The 21,844-nt window shown below is 34.7% G+C and overlaps 1 protein-coding gene across 1 annotated transcript in view; it reads right to left on the bottom strand.

Moving 5' to 3' along the window:
• LOC148947378 (uncharacterized) overlaps positions 1–21,844 on the bottom strand; it is a 120,460-nt gene that overhangs the window by 28,367 nt on the left and 70,249 nt on the right. The window contains exon 2 of the mRNA XM_089095815.1: positions 10,002–10,354. Within this exon, the coding sequence (XP_088951941.1) occupies positions 10,002–10,354 (353 nt within the window). The remainder of the gene's footprint in view (positions 1–10,001; positions 10,355–21,844) is intronic.

Raw genomic sequence — 21,844 nt, 5'->3', positions numbered from 1 at the left:
TTCTCTTTGGTTTTTATGTGACACGCAATTTGGATTCCGAAAATCTCATTCTACTAGTCATGCAGTGTACTACCTTCTTGACGTTTTAAACAATGTATTCGAGAGCGGCTCTACTCTTTTAATTATTTTTATTAATTTTAAGAAAGCTTTTGATACTGTTGATTTTGAGCTGTTGTTAGATAGGATGTCACATTTAGGTATAAAAGGAAATTCGATTGATTGGTTTCGTTCGTATTTGTATGGTAGATCAATGCGTGTAGTAGTGGGGGATATTGTCAGTTCACCTCGTCCTGTACTATATGGAGTATAGCAAGGTTCTGTGTTAGGTCCGCTTTTATATTTAATTTGTTTTGACACATTACAGTTTAACATTCCTAATGCCGCCATAACATCCTTTATAGATAACACAGCTATAACGATTGCTGGAAAGGTTTTGAGTGATCTTTTTCCAGAAGCAAGTAGGGTACTTCTTGAACTATATTTTTTACAAGACCTAACTGCTTAGCAGTGAATGTGAGTAAAACTAGTTACATAATTTTTAGTCGTGCTTAAGTTATCGATAATGTTTTTGGGTTGGGTAATTTTAATAGTGCAGAGATTAAGCAGATATTTGATACAAGGTATCTCGGTTTTTAGATTGATTGTAATTTAAATTGGAAAAAACATAGTAAAATTGTATCGGTGAAAGTTGCGCGGGGCTTAGGGCTGAATCGTAGATTTAAACATGTTTTTCCTGTTTCAGTTTTGAAAATTTTATATAATTCACTTATTCATCCTTACATTGTATATGGTTGTTCTGTGTGGGCTAGTAATTTTGTTGTAAATTTTAAACGGGTACAAATTGTGCAGAATAAAGCGCTGTGCCTGCTCGGTGATTTTAAAAATTGTGAACGTACAATGGATTGTTATCACCATTTTAATATTTTAAATGTTGGGCAGTTGAGGGAATATCAGACAGGTATTTTTGTGTATCAGTGTTTAAATCAGTGTTTTAATTTTTGTGATGTTTTGTCATCGAATTCTGCGTACCATTCTTATGATATTAGGAATTTTGCGGACCTAGTACATGAGAGACGACACACTGCTAGGTCTAGTTTTGTATTTAGGCATGTGGGTGTTTCGGTATGGAACAGTTTTCCGGAAAGCACTTTGATGGTTGAAAGTGTGTCCTCTTTTAAAAATAGGTTAAAGAATTTTTTAATGAATAGGGATGGCTGAGGGGGGAGGGGCTGTATTCTGTCTTTTGTCTTGTGTATGGATTGGTTTGCGGTTCCCATGAGGTTTATTTCTTATTTATTTATTTGATTGCAATATTATTATTATTTTTCTTCCATTATATATGTGAGTAAGTTTTTTTTCAATATACATATGAGTGAATAAAATAGTGAGTCCTGCCACAAACAAATCTGTATAGATTTTCACGTGGTAGGTCTGTTTGATATGTTTTTTTTTGTGAATATTGATATTTAATAAAAATGAATATCTCTCTCACTCTCTCATCCAGTGTAAAGACAAGGTAATGGTTATGCCTCTTTCAAACATGAAGAAATATAGAATTTTTTGATCCACTTCGCTTGCTGTATACATTCTGCAAACAATACATTAAAAATTTTCTTGGGCAGAGTAGTAAATCTATTATTCAAAATTGGAAGTGGGTATAATATCTATCAACGAAAATCTGTGGTCTTCATGCCCTATTAAATTTTATCTTTCGAAGTCGTGGACATACTTACATGGAATTCCTTAAAATTTATGGTGACAATCCTCGATTGAATGACCTTCTTGTTTAAAATACTCTTTCCAATCTCTTTAATGTAAATTTCGATGCCCTAATAGTGAAATGCACTAAAAATGTATATAAGTTTGTTTATTAATAAAATTTGTATATATACAAAACCCTCTGTCCTATCGATTTCTTCTTCTACGCATAGGTAATCATAAGAAACAATAAGTGGTAATAGTTCGTCGAGATTCAATTTGTGTTCATCTTGACTTGCAAAGTCAGGGTCGCATTTTCTACAATATAGTGTAACTTTATTTCTATTAAATCTCTTTGTGAAGTAAATAATACTATGGTGATTCATGTTATAAGATTCACGTGTTTCAATTTCCTTATTTTAAGCAATGTCACATACAAAACTCATATGAAGAATCCCTTTCTGTAACAGCCAATCAAAATTCTCTAGGTTTAAAATCATAATAGCCAGTATCTTCACAAAGATGTCGTAAAACCAGACTCTTTTATTATTCCAGCAATTGAAACATAGACAAGGTTCTTATTCCAAAAGCAGTTTAAAGCCACGACGATACCAGTCTTCTAAAAATGAACTGAACTCACGTTTAGTGTTTTTCGTAATCATGCCAGGGTTAGTGTTTTCCCATTGACCACATTTACGATAGTGACAATTGGATCATAAGAATCCTTTAGGATGAGAGTCACAAATCTCTTCAAGACATGAATTACAGTCTTGAATGGGTACTGCATATCCTCTATGCAATTTACACGGATTGCATAATTTAAACTTTTCATTATGGTCATCAGCAAAAGTATAATTTTCACAGGATGACCTGCTGTCCAATGTATAAAAGCATAAGGGGTATGTGTAAAATATTTTTTGATGCTTAAACTCTCATTTCCAGAAATAAACCACGGTTGCCAACTGCCGACGACAAAAAAGAGGGCAAATCAAGACCAAAAAAGAGTGCAAGTTGTTAAAAGCGTGTTCAAGTCAAAAGTTTGCGCACGTGCGGCTGCTATTACACTCTTTTGACCATTCTTACACTATTTACACATTATTATCAGTTATTCTTCGATCGATAAACATATCGTCTTTAAATTTTTAAATTGTATTTAAAATAAAGTTATGAAATCCACCTCTACTTAATAAGTTAGATAATGATTATTATTCTTTTTTTTTAGCTTAAAAGGTAATGCTCTGCTTAAAATCTGCAGCTGTTTATTTTGATAGCTTAGAACTTTAACTGAACTATAGTTGACTGCATCTAATGTTTAGTTAAATTTTGATCTCCATTTTATCCAAAAGTTTTGAAAGGAATTTGAAAGGAAAGAGGTTCAAGTAATTAGTCATGAACTCTAGCTGACTTCACTGTAGTCGAGTCAAGTACCATACCCTAGCTCCGCAAAAAAAATGGAAGCAGAGGCAAAACAGATTTATCATCCTTCAAAACAGCACACAAAAATGCATGTTTATCGCCTTTTTATTTGCATTTTATCTCGTTGTTCCTCAGTGTCACCCAGAAAATTTGGAAACTGTTGAAGAAGAGGCACGAGAGTGTCCAGATATCCAGACAGGGCAACATTTTTACTTGAGCATTTGAGATTTTCTAACGTTAGGTCATTGTAGTCAATCCATTTGCTCATTTGTGAGCACAATTCCAAAACAAATTTAGACAGCTCATATGGATGCAGTGAACCTGCTGAGCACCCAATAGGCAAGTGTTTTATAGGCTTCTCATGATGTACAGTACATTTGATCACAACTTTATACTATCAAGTGCAAGAAAATGACCTGCTCTCAACCGAACTTTAAAGGGATCTTGCACTCGCCCTATTTCTCCCTTTTTGACAAAGCCTTTGAGGAGCAGCAGATATGCCTGTTGCGAACTTTCCAAAAGCCTGTGAATCCGTGTTCCCTAAGCTTGAAACTCTTGTTTAGTGCATTGACATTTTGTTAGACAAATGAAAGAAAATACTAAGTAACTTTCACAGATGAATCACGCATAAAAGCAAGAACTTTATTAGCCTTTTCTTTGCTTCCTCTATCTCCAGCGGAGCCACCTTCTCCATGGTTGGTAAAGAATAAAAGGAGCGGGTTCCGCTGCTCAAGGATCCGTTCAACGGAAGCTTCAAGAGTGAGCCATCGTGTACTTGAAGTCTACAAAAGCTTATGGTTTTCCACATGACATAAATTTTCGTAGATCTTTAGTTTATCCTGTCTTTTTGGGCTATTTTCCACATATGCAACTACATCATGAATAAAAATGTCAATTCCATCTGGCAACTTCGTAGCTGCATATACAGAACAGAGAGCTAGAGAATGGCCAGTGCAGCCTAGCAAAAGCAAACCTTGTACATATTCTCTTAACAGTACACCAAGACCTTTTTGATGTCTAGTGTTAGCACGAGCATTGTCAAAGGTAATGGCCATCAAATTTTGCAAGCGTATTTCAAGACTTTCCAAATGTCCAAGTATTAGACGTTGTGCCCTTCTGAACCGGTATCAATTACTGGCAAAAGCCCCAGAAATTCTTCTCGCACTAATTATTTGGAGTCTTTGTACTTTGCCAAGACCTTCTGCCAAGATTTATCAGTAGATTCGTCAACTATTAAAGAGATATGAGCTTTCTTCAGTTCACAAGAAAGCACATCTATTTCTAAAGGGGGCAATGACGTGTCTAGTTATCCCACTTGTTTTATTTCTGCCCCGATTGAAGCTTTTACAAAGCTCTGAGTCTCCAAAAACATTTTGAAGACTAGGATCAAAGTGGTCATTTTCAAATGGGAAGATCTTCCAAGACGACCCACGACGTAAGCTTCAAGCTGGCTTCAATTATAGACCCAGCAAGTAATTTTTTCGGAAGGTCTTCATACTGCAGCATTGATGTCTGATTGTCTGAACCCTGCTCTTGTGGAAGTTTGTTCTAAAATGGCACCTCACGTTTGCCACACATCCGATTATGTCTTTAGAACACAATTGACAGTAAGTTAAGTCCTGGTATCATTAAAAAACGATCAGAAACTAAATAAAAAAAATTCTCAACTGAAAGTAAGGAGCAACATTAAAACTTCAACCGAAAAAAATTATAATGTATATTACGAGCGTTGCCTGCTCGTCAAACCTCACTCTTTACGCTAAAATTTTAATTTTGTCCCAATTCTTTAAAAAAGAATCCTGAAATACAAAGGTCATTTAAGTAGAACAATGAGAAGCTTTTTTACAAGTACTAAAAAACTTTAGTGTGAAGAGCGATGTGCTGGGGAGGGGGTGACCCTCTCCAAATACGTGGTAATTTCTGTTCGTTTTAAGTTTTAATGTTGCTCCTTACTTTCAGTTGAAAAAAAATTCTGTTTCTTTTTTAATAGTGTTAAAAACCAAGGCTGAAATAAGTATGCAAAAAAAGAAAAAGGCTTAGACAGAAATACTAGGCACCTTTTTTCTCCTTGTCTCTTGTACAAGATTACTTGCTTACTCATATAAGCTCTTGGGAATGTTAAAAGGGGTGATTAGCTTATTCTACAATCAGCTTTGCTTAAAACTGAGAATAAAAGCATTTAGTACTTCTGCCAAGCTTTGTCCATAAGCAAAGCTTGACAAAGACAAAGATGTTTTAAACTCAGTCCTACTTAAAATTCAGCAAGCGAAATGGATGTGGACGATTTTAATACCTGGCCACAGCTTGTCCCCTCCCCCACCTGAATGTAGAGTCTTCAAAAATCTTATCAAACCTAAAATAGGCCTGCATAATTCAAGTATCCACAGAAAAGGATCACTTTTTTAGTACACCTGTCTTTTGATACTATATTGCTCATTTTTTGGTATATATTGAGCAGTTCATATTATTGACCTATGAATAAGTAAACATACCATTTGATGCTTTTTCTTATGTTCTTTCCAAATATACTAATTGCTATTTGTTTAAATTCTCTTTACTCCCGACCCCTAGGGTAAATATTTACTCGTTAGGGAAGGGGGACTTGTAAAGTTTATTTCTGACGCAAAAGAATGTTAAATTTGGATTCAGGATGCAATTCTGACTGTAGAAGTAAGTTTGAACTTGACCCCCACCCCAATGTGCAAATATATACCCTGAATTGGTATATTTGGGTGGAGTGAAGTGCATTTGCACCAGAACCGACTATTATATTTGGAATCAGCATAAGAAAAGGCATCGAGTGGTATGCTCACATTATTCATAGGTTAAAAATATGAACTGTTCAATATTTGCCTATTTTTCATTGTCATTTTCAATTGGCTCAATTTTTTTTTTGCCCTAGATTCATTTTTGAAAGTGTCATTCACCTAACTCAACTGTTTTGCAAGATAGCAAGAAGTGTCTGAAGTCTAAACTACAATTTTAGGCTAGCCTCGTATTTTCCTAATTTACCCTTTTATATCATTTTGATAGTATGGGTCCCATTCAAAGCAAATTCTCTTACCCCTGGCTGGTAAGATAAGACGTTTATTTTTTTTTTAAAAATGGCTATCACAACAAGATATGGTGCATTTACACTTTAAAATGGAGCAAAGGCCTAAAGTATTTGCTGAATTTTATCAGTTTGAGACTAGTCTTTTGTAGGTTTATTTTGGTTGTTGCTTCTACATCGCCTTACTTCCTGTTTCATACTGACTTTTCCATTTCCATGAAGAACAGTTGTGCACAAACAGTTTTCAACTTCCTTCTATAAAACTTGATTTGAGTTTACCAATTTTTTACTGGTTATCTATGCTTTGACCTAGGTAAATGACCTGGTAAATGACCATGCTTCCTGGTAAATGGCTGACATAGCGAGAAAGACGCCTGGGGGATGGCCTGAGCATAGATAACAGAGATCATACCGGCTACCTGTTCTAATCCCTTGCACTTAAATAGTTTAATTTTCATTTTTTGTTTCGCTTACTACTTTTTCTATCATCATTTCATAAAAGTGTGCAAAAAAGAGTGAAAAGAGCAAAAAATGTGCAAAAAGAGTGCAAATCCGGTTCGTGATGTGAAAGAGTGCAATATAAAAAAAGAGTGCATTTCACACGTGAATTGTGCAAGTTGGCGACCCTGAAAAAAACTGACTCTCAAACAGTATAAACTGTCTCCTAGGAGCGTTACAAAATGACCGTCTATGGAGGGGTTAAGAGCAAAACCACAATATCATTTTATTTTGCCTCAATTAATATATCTATTAATTGAGTAAAGCTTGGGGACCATGAAAACAAAATTTCACACAATAGTCCAAAGATGGGGAATCAGTTCCCCATATAGTTTTACAAGCTAATGTTGAAGTAAATCAATAAATTCAGCTAGAGTGCAATATAAAAAAAGAGTGCATTTCACACGAAAATTGTGCAAGTTGGCGACCCTGAAAGAAACTGACTCTCAAACAGTATAAACTGTCTCCTAGGAGCGTTACAAAATGACCGTCTATGGAGTGGTTAAGAGCAAAACCACAATATCATTTTATTTTGCCTCAATTAATATATCTATAAATTGAGTAAAAGCTTAGGTACCATGAAAACAAAATTTCATACAATAGTCCAAAGATGGGGAATCAGTTCCCCATATAGTTTTACAAGCTAATGTTGAAGTAAATCAATAAATTAGGCTAGACATTAATTTTGCAAGCTAATGTTGAGTTATATTAAATAAGAAAACCAAAAATATCGTTAAGCATATCTCGAGAAAGTTTTACATTAGTTTTACTAGCTAATGTCGAAGTAAATCAATGAATTAGCCTAGATATTAGTTTTGCAAGCTAATGTTGAAGTGAATCAATAAATTAGGCTAGACATTAGTTTTGCATCAGTTTTTTACATTAATTTTACAAGCTAATGTTGAAGTAAATCAATAAATTAGGCGAAAAACTAAAATTTTACTTTATACCCAGTATCCTTATCGTATTCAGAGGCCTGTGTATTTTTGGCCTGGGACTATTTCAAATTATGCCAAGGGGCAGTTTACCTTTTTATTGAGAAGTGGAGTTGTTTCCACAGATGGAAATTAAGAGGCTAGTGCAGCCAATTTTTCATGATAGCTGGGATCATCAAATGTGCCAGAAACTGTTTCTCTGCTCCTCTCAAATGTAAATTCGTGAGAGCGAGAAAATTTTTGTTTTTGATTGTGCTGCGCACAATCATTGTCTACGAAACTTGGGGACTTCAACATGCAAAAGCTAATGCAGATACTATACGATCTAGAACATGTTGGTTCTACAGTAGAGACGTGTTGATGACGACCGATCCAGATCCAAGTGGTGGAAGTAGTAGGACAGACACTGGTGAAAGAGAGAAGGCAAATGGATTTTGTAAAGTTCAAGTTAAGTGTTATATTTTTAAGGGTGGGCCAAGGTAGCGCGTGGGTGGTCATTTATCTTACGAGGGAAGGTGCTGGGGTTCCACCCCTGTTTCCTTTCTTTTCAGATAAATGACCTTTTTTCGTTCCGTAGTTAAATTTGCTTAGATTCGCCTATAGTATAATTTTCGATGACAATTTAAAAGTCTCGTTGCTAAGCTATATTTGTTTTGCAATAAGTAAGCTTTGAACTAAATTCTATTTTGGCATTCCTGGTTTGAGTCATTGAAAGATAAAGCTAAGAAAGTAGAATGGGTTTTGAATGGGGATTGAGAGGATTGGCTGGGCCAAGTGAAGGTCCACCCCTAAGAACAAGTTACTGTAAAGAATATTATTTTTGAGTTAGTCTGCATTTAGACCCCTTTCGGGGAAACATATTATTTTGTTATTATAAGTGACCGTTTGGAAGAATACAAGTAAGGTATTTTCTACAAATTGTGTACTAGTTTTCCTGGAACCCAGGCACGGTAGGAATAGAGTTACGAGATACAGTCATTATTATATTGACAGAGGGGGTTTGTTACCTCCAAGGAGAGATTTAGAGATTTTAGTGGTAACCCAAGGCGGGTCCACTTGGCTTTAGAAAGTGGCCATTTGACCACTCGATCGCTTTCATATACTGGGACAGGGTATACTGTAAATAGAGCAGTACTAAACCCAATATTTGCAGAACCGGTGTGGTTGACGCGGGCATCACATTATAATTTGGGGCCGGGCTTTCCCCTCCAATAAGTGGTGACATCCGTATATTACCACGCCAATACTGGTGGCATTGTAGCTTACCACTATAACACTGGTGGCATTGTGGCCTACCGGTAAAACATTTGTGACTAAACATGCCAACACAAGCTAATCAAGGAGGCACACTTGTGCCTCTATAAAGAGGCGACCCACCACAATGTTAAGCGATTTCAGGTCCTAGAGGTCGCAGAGAGACGGCGGTAATCGCATTTTGTAGCCCAAGCTCAAACTAAGAAACTTGCAAAATTTCATCCTCCTCCGACTTTATCTTCATGGGGTAAACTGGGCCAGAAGTTTGGACCCTCCCACCATAGCCCCCCTTTAACGTTGACCGATAGGGCTGAAATTTAGAAGTTAAGCTTTCCTAGGGCTCGGGCCGCCGCCCCAAACCCCCGCTTTCGCAGCCTTTAAATAAAAAAGTTTTTTAAACTGAAAGTAAGGAGCGACATTAAATCTTAAAACGAACAGAAATTATTCCGTATATGAAAGAGGCTGTGCCCTCCTCAACGCCTCGCTCTTTACGCTAAAGTTTGACTTTCTCACAACTCTTTTTTTAAACAATAAAAACTTTAGCGTAAAGAGCAAAGCGTTGAGGAAGGCCCAGCCTCTTTCATATACGGAATAATTTCTGTTCGTTTTAAGTTTTAATGTCACTCCTTACTTTCAGTCTAAAAAACTTTTTTTTTTATTTAAAGGCTGGAAAAGTGGGGGGTTTTGGGGGCGGCAGCCCCTCAGCTGTACCTCCTAATCCCTGTACGTTTTAAGGTTCGACCTTGTAACTCAGCCTCTTTAACTCTTTAGAAAACGTAGTTTTTTTCAAATAATGTTGAAGTAAATCAACAAATTAGGCTAGACATTTGTTTTACATTAGTTCTGCAAGCTAATTTTGAAGTGAATCAAAATCAATAAATTAGGCTAGACATTAATTTTACATTAGTATTTTCACATTAGTTTTGCATGCTAATGCCAATATATAAACGCAGAAAAAGAAAATTTTCGTCAGTACAAATGTAATATCAGTTCCCTTTAGAGGTATTACTTTATTTCTGGTCAGTTTGGGCTTTATAATGGTTCTTTTCTTTTTCCTAAGAAACTCCTTTTTTGGAAATTTCTATGAAGATTAATTTCTTACAAACATGAAATGTCTATTTTGTCTTTTATCATTACAAAGTTATTACCTCGGATTAGCATCAGCAGCAGCTTTAAGTACTTCATTTGGGCCAGAAAGTCTGCCATCAATAGCATTTTCGAATGCCCATCTCTTTCTTCTACAATTTCCTGGATCTGGAATTCTTTCTCTTTCAACAGTAATGGTGGTGGTGATTGGTCTAAAAGCCTGTATAACCTCGAAAATGGCTGTTGGAACAACAGAATAACAAAGTGTTGTTGCAAACACATCGGTTGTAATAGTGTTAACAAGTGCAAGGACTTGCCACGATGGATCAGGATGATTATTGATGGATGAGTCTAGAAATATATCAGCTCTTGTAACAACAGCTGCAACAGCAACAAATAATATGATTGGTTTCACCTATAAGAAATTTATTTATGAAAGACAAATGTAGAAATAAAATTCTAATATAAACAGAAAAACGTTTGAGGAGGGGAAGAAGAATCCTTAATGAATATTACCGAAACAGCAATATTCCAAAAGTAAACCAAATTTTATTTAAAATTAGTTTAGTTTAGCCCATGTTACTACTAATGTTAGCTAGAAGTATCTTTAGGTGAAAAATTAAACATATCTGGAAATTAAACATTAAATTTTTTTACTGTTTTTCAGAGATAAAAAAAATATAGAATCAGGAGTGATTAACTTTTGTTTTGGAATTGAAATTTTTTTCATCCTCTCTACTTCTGCTTAATTAACAAGCAAAAATAATTAAAATTTGAACATCTCATAGTTGTTACAATCACTATAAGGAACAGACTATTTGTAAGGAAAAATACCTAATCCAAAGTAACCTGAAATTTGAACTGTTCTTGAAAAATGCTGTTAAGTGGTAAAAATAAGATTTCAAGCTATTTTGTGAATGGTAGTCATGATTCCAGTCAATCCGCATGATATAATTTTCTACGAAAGAAATTGATTGGGAGATGTAAATCCTAAAAGGGGTGTTGAAGTGAAAACTTCAAGATTGAAATTGCAATCATTGAAACCTTTTCCCGAAAACTTGTACCACCTTCGCCTTGAACAATAAGTAAAATTGCTTTTTTGCAAGAGTAGCAAAAAAAATATGTCCTTTTTTTTACTTTCTTTACAAGATTCCTCTGATTGCTGCAAATATTCTTTGATCCGACTATTTTTTTCATATTCTTTCGTTTCTTATTCTTTAATCAGGATGTGTTTTGCTTCTATCATTAAGCTTTAAAATGTTTGAAAAATGTAGTTGTATGGGTTCTTAGTGTAAAGAAAACTAATACAAAGTTAAGAGGAGAGGAGGATGATTTCAGTCTAAAATATTTTATCTTATTTCTTTAAATGAACAATAACTGGGTATAAAATTTTTCTCAAAAATGTCTTATTGTCTGGAGAAATTGGTATCCTGGGATAAGGAAAAAAGGGTCTTGATAGGTCAAAAGTCTGGACAAATTCGTTAAGAGTCTCAATTTTGCTTTTTGAAAATGGCCATGTAGGGGAAAAGTTGTACCTCTAACCGGCATGCACCTTTGACCACCTTGTTTTGTGCTGCCATCTTACATATTTTTCGCAGTTAAATATTCCGTTACATGCATTAGCTCCTAGGAACACTGCTATACATTTTATGAAGATCAAGACATGCTTTCAGATTTTGTAAGAAATTTTTATCCATTTCCGTGTCCAAAAGTAAGTATTTTCATGTACTGATTTCTTTATTATACTCTTTTTATATTAATAGTGATTTACTCTTTAGCGTTTTATACTATAGTTATATCTTTGAAGTAAATAAAAAGCATAGTATTTCAATTTTAATTTCGTAACCTATAACTGAATGAATGCATTTAATAAATAATGGTTGTGTGTTATACCTTTGACCGCAATAAATAGTGTACCTTTGACAGGTCAATGGTACAACATGCTATTATATGACAAAAAAACATTAAAAGTCAAAACAAACGTGAATTATTTAGCATCATTTAGACGATTATTATTTAGAATGTTTCCCTTTCTCCTTTTAGTTTATCTGAGCAGCCTAGATGACCTTGAAACAAATCGGCAAGGATATTTAACTCCAAGATCAAAGAAATCATTCAGAAAAAAATCTCGAAGGGGTTTTAGCGCCATAAATGTTGCTGGCATCAGCATTCCATCAATGCTAATATTTTAACATAATTTTACAGATTTTAGGCAAAATTTTCAAGATTTTATGTTGATAGGGGCACCGTCAGGCACTATTTGAGCAGTAAATCAGTCAGGGTGGTCCAATAAAAAAAAATTTCTAGAGTTTCTGGAACACTTCTTTAAGCACATTAAGTGACTAAAAGAGTAAAGATAGAAATCATAGGCAGCACAATAGGGCTGCTTAAAGAAAGAATGATGTTGACAGAATGTATTATTAATTTTTTTTCCATACCAGGGCACTTCGTATCGAAGGAGTTGTCGTAGAAACTTCGAAAAGGGCTCATTTAATTGGATATTGGAGTGGATAGTGCCCTTTTTCATAGTTGGAAGTTATTGGAGGGCAACTTGCCCCCCCCCCCTCTATGCCAATCTTTCCCCCAAACATATCCAATCAAAATTTTGAGATAGCCGTTTTGTTCAGTGGAGTTGATTTCAAAATAGAAAATATGTTTTTGAGGAGGATACTCCCCAACAACCCTCGGGGCAAGGGTTCTAGATTATTAAATTATGTCCTGAGGGAATAAAAGAATGATGTTCACGCCATGTGTTATTTATTTATTTTTTTTTCTTTCGAGCAGGGCACTTTGTATCGAAGGAGTTGTCGTAGAAACTTCAAAAAGAGCTCATTCAATTGGAAATTGAAGTGGCTTGTGCCCTTGTTAATATTAGAAAGTAATTGGAAGGCACTTAACATCCATTCCACGCCTACCATTTCCCGAAACACATCCAATCATTATTTTGAGATAGCCATTTTGTTCAGCGTAGTTGATTTCCAAATAGAAAATATGTTTTTGAGGAGGACACTCCCCCAGAGCCCTCAGGGCAAGGGTTGTATTCCCTGAGGGCATATAAAGTTCTTAAAGAAAGTGTTGTCGTAGAAAATTGACAAAAGGCTCATTCGATTGGAAATTCAAATGGTGAGTGCCCTTTTTAATAGTTGAAAGTGATTTGAGGGCAACTAACCCCCTTCTCACGCCCACCTTTTCCCCAAGCACATCCAATCAAAATCTTGAGATAGCCATTTCATTCAACGAAGTTTTAAATTCTAGAAATTAGTTCTCTGAGGATCACAACTCCCCTAATTACCCTCAGGGTAACGGTTGAAAGCCATGCCCTGAGGGCATATATGGTTCTTATACAACGCGTTTTCGTACAAACTTCAAAAAGGGCTCACTCGATTGGAAATTGAAATGGTTGGTGCCCTTTTTAATAGTTGAAAGTTATTGTAAGGCAACTAACACCCCTTCCATGCCCACCATTTCCCTAAACACATCCAATGAAAATTTTGAGATAGCCATTTTGTTCCACGCAGTTTAAAGTTCAGGAAATTGTACCTTTCCTGAATTTAGTCCAGACTGCAGATAAATTGGACTAAAACGAAAATTATGGCCATAGACCCATCCTCCTCTGCTGCCAATCCTTCAGTTAGCCTGGATAGCACCACTATCATCGAAATTGACCAAAGGTTCACCTACCTGGGCTCCATAATTTCTTCAGATGGCTCGCTTCTTTCTGAACAACAAGCGAGAATATCCAAAGCGTCTTCTGCCATGGGCAGACTGAACCGTCACCTCTGGCAAAAAACCAAACATCAGTCGCACGACGAAGCTGCGGATTTTCAACGCCCTCGTTGGCTCTGTGATGCTCTATGGAGATGAGACGTGGCAAGCTTCAGCCGCAACCCTCAAGGCAATTGATGTCTTCCAGTCGAAGAGCCTGAGGAGGATCAAAGGTCTACGATGGTTCGACTTCTTCAGAAATGAGAAGCTGCTGCAGCTCACCAATTAGTCTCGGTTTTCGACCCAAGCAGCCGAGCGAACACTACGATGATTCGGACACCTACTTCGAATGCCTCCACACATACCGGCGAAAACGACCCATGACTTCGACCCTGTCAAAGCAGGTTGGAAGTGACCTCGCGGCCAACCGAAAAAACGATGGTCTGACAGCCTGTCCGAGTTCCTGACGATGGCAAATAGCAGGTTGAGCGATGTGCAAGCGCTTGCCATGGACCGAAGTGGATGGAAGAGGCAGACGTCACTTTCTACGCCAAGCAGCGCCCGGCAGGAGACATAAGTCAAAGTTAAGTCAAATTTTACCTTTCAGCAAGACACCCCCCCCCACAGTCTTCAGGGCAAGGGTTATAAGTTATACTCTGGGGGCATAAAAGTTTTTATTGAAATCTTTGTCGTAGAAAATTGAAAAAGGGATCATTCGATTGGAAATACAAAGGTCAATGCTCTTTTCAGTAGTCGAAAGTGATTTGAGGGCAACTAACCCCCCTCTCACGCCCACCTTTTCCCCAAACACAACCAATCAAAATTTTTAGATAAAAATTTTGTTCAAGGTTGTTGATTTCCAGATAGAAATTATTTTTTGAGGAGGATACTCCCCCATAGCCCTAAGGGCAACGGGTGTAAGTTATGCCCTGCGGGTATAAAAGTTTTTTTTTAGAACGCGTTGTCGTAGAAACTTCAAAAAGGGCTCATTCGATATGAAATTGAAATTGCTAGTGCCTCTTTTAATATTTTAAAGTGGTTTGAGAGCGACTAATGCCCCTTCTACCCCAACCATTTTCCCAAACACATCCAATCAAAATTTTGAGATAGCCATTTTGTTTGAAATTTCTGGAAATTATATGAGAGGATGACAACCACTCTCACCCCCCTTGGGATAAGGGTTGTAATTTATGCCCTGGGGGCATATAAGGTTCTTATAGAAAGCGTTATCATAGAAACTCAAAAAGGGCTCATTAAAATAAAAATCGAAAATCCAAGCTGTATCAAAAGCGAGTGATACAGTTTTTGCGAATGGTATCAAGTTTTCCATTTCAGGTCAACTAGAGGGGGTATGAAACTAAATTAAACACCACTATTTGTGTCTAGATTTTTAAAAGAGTGCATTTTGTTAAAAATTGCAGAAAATCTTTCTCCAGCATACAAATAGCAGGCCATACTATAAAGTCTTTAAAAAACCAAAAGATTTAAGATATTATTTTCTTTTCCCTGAAAAGTCTACGTCAATAGAAAACGAACAAAAATTAATTACAAAACTTTTTCCACCAAATAAGTCTTTCAAAGAAAAGTAAAGAACTCCATTAAACATGAAATGAGCAAAAATAGAATCAAATAATCTACCAAGCTTGAAACTACCACAAATGCACTTAGTTGGGCTCAAGTTCCCTTTGCCTTCCCAAGCCCAGAATATAACTTTCAATTTACTAAAAAATAACACAAATGAATTTGCATTGTCAGTTCAACATACATATACTGAGATTTAGTAGTCAACATGTTAATATTATTTGATTTATTAAAGTTATAAAAGTAAAAACATTTATATTTTTTTCTTTAAAGTGCAAATTTTGTTCTGGCCTTGGGAAGGCATAGGTGTTTTGAGCCCAACTTCTGTTAATTTGTGTTCGTTTTGAATTTGAATCGGTTATTTATTGTAATTTCTGTTCGTTTTGGGATTCATTTATTTATCGATGTTGATTTATGGTAGTTTCACACTTGTTAGACTATTTGATTTTGCTTTTGCTCATTTTTTATTTAGTGGAGTTCTTTACTTTTATTTGAAAAACTTATTTTGTGGAAATGTTTTTAAATTAATGTTTTGAAATAGCAATGATAAAGAGATTTGTCTCTTAATATGCCTCATATGGCATATTAAATTAAGATTTGTCTCTTAATTTAAGAGATATGCCTCTTAAATTTGTCTTAATATGCCTCATATGAACGGAGCATTCGTCTCTTATGAATGACGTTCTAAACAGTAATATGCAAACCAGGAAACTAAAATGTACAGTTAATGAAATTGATTCTTCATTTGAACAAACTTCTGAAGAAAATTTTTACTTAATTTCCATCCGCAAACCCTTTGATTATCGCATTTCAAAATAATAGCGAGGATGATTGGGTTAGGGATTTTGACATGGATAAGGTCATCAGTGCTTACCATGTCTTTCTTAAAACAAACGAAGATTTTCTTAAATATATGGGGACATAAGACAAACCAGTCAAAAATTTCAAGGTCTAATCAAATAAATAGCAGTAAAAAAAGACATTCAACATTTTATAAGAACTCAAATTGATCAAATACCTATAAACAAAGAAATGGAAGTTAATTGGAGACGTTAGAGACATAGAACGTTAACAAAGGATCTGACACTGAAAAACCTGGTTGAGTCGAGTGTTTACCACAAACTCATTGACCACCATCTGTATGATAAGTGAGTCAAAAAGGTAAAATGATGTAGGTCTTTAAGAAATTACACATGAAAATAAAGTTTGCTTTCAGAGGGTTAAGTGTATGAGGGCTATACTTTCAGAGGGCTAAGCTATGGCGTAATATCAATCAAAAGCTAGGAGCCTGGGAAAATTTGCCTCATATAAAAAATATAGTGCTTTAGAAATATTTAAAAAGCTTCTAATGTAGAATTTTGGAAAGTTTTGAGTTTGGGGGGAAGGGGGATTTCAAAAACATCTTCCCATAATATAAATTATCCCCTAAAGTCGATTCTGAGTGTAGTCTACTATTCTTTAATTAACGATTTTAATATCAACTTTTTTAGTATACTATAACGATAGACCCTATTTTAAATTGACAACATTGTTCAAACGTCAGTTGTGCTTTGCATTTCAAAAGGATATACTCCGTTTAATTTGACCCAAAAAAGAATGTATTTTTCAAATTGTCCCTAATCACATGTGGCATTAATACATGCCGATAAGACATCCGTCTGAAGTCTGTTTCTGGAACCGTCCTTTTTCTAACAGAATTAAAGACAGATGGTTTTTTTTAGACTGGAAAAGTTTGCTCACTCTATTGATAATTGATAATGGGAAAAAGGACATTTTTTGAAGGAAAGAACTATTTCTAAATAATTAATTAAACTTGTAAACAGAGGGGGGGGGGCGAGGGGGTTTACATAATAAGAAAAGTGCATATTTTGCGTTTTCTATCGACTATAATCATCATATTGTATTGTTGGGGGGAGGGCTAGGCCCCCTGAAATTTGAACTTACTGGAGGGATGGTAAAATTATTCTATTTGGAAATAAATTAAGAAATTTACTTAACTGTACTCACATTATGTATCGAAGTTGGCATAGCTTCAAAGTCGATAATATTTAGTGTATTATCCATGGTATGTTAAAACATTATGAAAATTTAATCGTAATGCATTGCCATTATATACAAAATCTCAAGGACGAATGAAAATCACTCTTTTTTATTAGAATCCAATTACCAATCAAGTTATCGTATATTGAGCAACCTCCGCTGTCTCTGATTGGCCCTAAAAAACGGATGTTGCCTCAAAAACCACTCTGGTTGTGTTATATAATCTCGACTATACTCTCAAAACATGTTGGACCACTTTATAGGTTTGCCAGCTTTTTTAAAATGTGCATTTAAAACCGAAGTGTATATTCTTGTGCAATTGATATCAATAACAAAAAGCGTTGTCTTATACAGCCTTGATAATAGTTTCAAAACATGTTTGGCCACTTTATAGGTAAAGGATTGGTCGCTTTTTTGCAATGTCCACGTGAAACCACGCTGTATATTCATGTAAATGCTAGAGATAAGACAAATTACGCAAGCACTCGTCATTTCAATAGATAGATTACTACTTATTACATATATGATTGGGTTCAACCCCTAGTCAATACCTCGCTCTTTAAGCCAAAGATTTTTTAGTACTTTCATAACAGCTATTCATTCTAATTACCGGCCTTTGTGATTAAGAGGTCATTTTTACAGAATTGGAACAAAATTCAAACTTTCGCTTAAAGAGCAAGGTATTAACTAGGGGGCGAACTCTCTAATATACGTAATAAGATTTTAAGAATATAGAAGTTCGTTACGTAAGTTAATTAGTAAGTTACGTATATTTATTACTAATAAAAAAGTTCGTAAATAAAATTAAACTACTTTCGAGAAAGACATTTAATCAAATCAAAGTCATATTAATATGCAAATTTTGTTTTAATTATTCATGTACGGTGAGCCAAGATCAAAACGTGCAATTTATCAAAAACGTTCAAAAATTAGATAAAAAAGCAAGTTTTTTTTAACTGAAAGTAAGGAGCGACATTAAAACTTAAAACGAACAGAAATTATTCCGTATATGAAAGAGGCTGTCCCCTCCTCAACACCTCGCTTTTTACGCTAAAGTTTGACTTTTTCACAACTCTATTTTTTCTAAACAATGAAAAACTTTAGCGTAAAGAGCGAGGCGTTGAGAAGGGAACAGCTTCTTTCATATACGGAATAATTTCTGTTCGTTTTAAGTTTTGATGTCGCTCCTTACTTTCAGTTAAAAAAAACTTGTTTTTTATTTAATAATCATCAAAGAAACGAACTAGAGGAGAAGCTTTCTAACGAACTAAAGACTTATTTTTATTTAATTTCAAATATCTTATAATCCTGACATTATAGAATTTTTGATATCGTAGAATCCTCCCTGTGGGGAAATTTTTTCCCGAAAATCCCTCCCACGCTATGGAGAGTTTCTCCCGAGGAAAATTTTCCTCTGGAGAATTTTTTGCTGGTGATAGTTTACCCATAGGGACTCCAGTGAGGGATCCACCTTGCGTGAAAATTCCCCTGAGAATTCCATCGCCACTGGAAATTTATCCCGAAAAATTCCCTCTGAGTATCTGCACATGTAAAAAGGGGTCGCCAACGAGAAAGTAAGAACAATAAAATAAATTTCGTATTTTTATACTCTAGAGAATATCCCCGTGTGAATTTTCCCCCGGAAAGTTCACCCCGAAAACTTCCGTCCCAATGGGAAATTTTACCCGTAGAAACCCTCAACCTGAAAAATGTCTGCATTCTTCCCAATAGAAAATACTATCTGCAAATAATCGGAAAATTTCATCACTTGCGGCCCTTCCTCTGGGGTCTGTTGGGGGTCATTTTATCCTCAAAGGCAAATTGGACATTTTTTGTTTTCCAATAAAATGTTATTGGACATTTTAACCACACCGAACAAAATTGGTATCAAAATTGATTTTTGTAAAAATTGGGTTGGGAGGGGTTAGTTGCCATGCAATTTCTTTGGTTACTTACAAAGACAACCAAAAATTTTAGTTTCAGTTCAAATAAGCTTTCTTCCAATTTTCTAGGACCGTTGGTTTGATATGATCACCGCTGGGGAGAATAAAGATAAAAAATAAATAGACCTGCATCCATTATCTTTCTTCTGACAAAAATTATGGAATTCCAAATTTTTAAAGATTGGAGCTTGACAAATCTACTGATGCACTGAATCTGATCGTAGAATTTTCATAAAATCCTTTGACTTTTGGGTAATATTTCTGCAACTCAGAATCGACTTTAGGGGATAATTTATATTATGGGAAGATGTTTTTGAAATCCCCCTTGCCCCCAAACTCAAAATTTTCCAAGATTCTACATTAGAAGCTTTTTAAATATTTCTAAAGCACTAATAGATATAGCGTTACAAATATCAGAATCCACTTTAGGGGATAATTTATATTATGGGAAGATGTTTTTGAAATCCCTCTTCCCCCAAACTCAAAATTTTCCAAAATTTTACTTTAGAACCATTTTTATATGAGGCAAATTTTCCCAGGCTCCTAGCTTTTGATTGATAACAACAAACTTAACGAACCTTAAATATTTGGAATCAACAAAAAAACTTTTTTAATGTATTTATCGTTATAATTTTTCTTTTTAGAGTTTCAGTTGTTGTTGGCCCGAGTCACTCATTACTTAAAATTCGCACTAAGTGTTTTACAATGGAAATAAATAAGACATAATAAATATATCTCTATTAGAGACGAGTGGTTGATTCTATTAAAGTGTATCCTGAGTCAGTATAAGTATATATTTATGATTATTTTGAAGTTTTCAGAATTTTCTAGGGCTTCGTTCAAAATCAGTGGATGGTTTAAAATGTTACAGTCTCCCTCTCGAAATCCGTACTCTTGGTCAGCTCAAATTCTATAATTAGTTATCTTGACTTGATTACACTCACCGAGCAAAAAATAAAACAGGAGTAAAAGAATACAGAGCACTAATCATTTCTCTTTAATTGTTTCCTATTAAAATTATTATGTATTTAACGCCATAGCTTAGCCCTCTGAAAGTATAGCCCTCATACACTTAACCCTCTGAAAGCAAACTTTATTTTCATGTGTAATTTCTTAAAGACCTACATCATTTTACCTTTTTGACTCACTTATCATACAGATGGTGGTCAATGAGTTTGTGGTAAACACTCGACTCAACCAGGTTCTTCAGTGTCAGATTCTTTGTTAACGTTCTATGTCTCTAACGTCTCCAATTAACTCCAATTAACAATTTCTTTGTTTATAGGTATTTGATCAATTTGAGTTTTTATAAAATGTTGAATGTCTTTTTTTACTGCTATTTATTTGATTAGACCTTGAAATTTTTGACTGGTTTGTCTTATGTCCCCATATATTTAAGAAAATCTTCGTTTGTTTTAAGAAAGACATGGTAAGCACTGATGACCTTATCCATGTCAAAATCCCTAAGCCAATCATCTTCACTATTATTTTGAAATGCGATAATCAAAGGGTTTGCGGATGGAACTCAAGTAAAAAACTTCTTCAGAAGTTTGTTCAAATGAAGAATCAATTTCATTAACTGTACATTTTAGTTTCCTGGTTTGCATATTACTGTTTAGAACGTCATTCATATAAGACGAATGCTCCGTTCATATGAGGCATATTAAGACAAATTTAAGAGACATATCTCTTAAATTAAGAGACAAATCTTAATTTAATATGCCATATGAGGCATATTAAGAGACAAATCTCTTTATCATTGCTATTTCAAAACATTAATTTAAAAACATTTCCACAAAATAAGTTTTTCAAATAAAAGTAAAGAACTCCACTAAATAAAAAATGAGCAAAAGCAAAATCAAATAGTCTAACAAGTGTGAAACTACCATAAATCAACATCGATAAATAAATGAAACCCAAAACGAACAGAAATTACAATAAATAACCCATTCAAATTCAAAACGAACACAAATTAACAGAAGTTGGGCTCAAAACACCTATGCCTTCCCAAGGCCAGAACAAATTTGCACTTTAAAGAAAAAATATAAATGTTTTTACTTTTATAACTTTAATAAATCAAATAATATTAACATGTTGACTACTAAATCTCAGTATATGTATGTTGAACTGACAATGCAAATTCATTTGTGTTATTTTTTAGTAAATTGCAAGTTATATTCTGGGCTTGGGAAGGCAAAGGGAACTTGAGCCCAACTAAGGGCATTTGTGGTAGTTTCAAGCTTGGTAGATTATTTGATTCTATTTTTGCTCATTTCATGTTTAATGGAGTTCTTTACTTTTCTTTGAAAGACTTATTTGGTGGAAAAAGTTTTGTAATTAATTTTTGTTCGTTTTATATTGACGTAGACTTTTCAGGGAAAAGAAAATAATATCTTAAATCTTTTGGTTTTTTAAAGACTTTATAGTATGGCCTGCTATTTGTATGCTGGAGAAAGATTTTCTGCAATTTTTAACAAAATGCACCCTTTTAAAAATCTAGACACAAATAGTGGTGTTTAATTTAGTTTCATACCCCCTCTAAAATGTTGTAAACTTCCACACATTTTCCCAAAAGCTGAATTTGAAATAAGTTAATACAATTATTTTTTAACTTTACTTTTTGCCTGTAAACATTT

The sequence above is a fragment of the Artemia sp. Qi Xiang Cuo genome, chromosome 10 (assembly GCF_049724085.1).
Source record: "Artemia sp. Qi Xiang Cuo chromosome 10, ASM4972408v1, whole genome shotgun sequence".
Lineage (NCBI taxonomy): Eukaryota > Metazoa > Arthropoda > Branchiopoda > Anostraca > Artemiidae > Artemia > Artemia sp. Qi Xiang Cuo.
The sequence above is the reverse complement of the archived record's forward strand: the minus strand, read 5'-3'. Positions and strand labels throughout refer to the sequence as shown.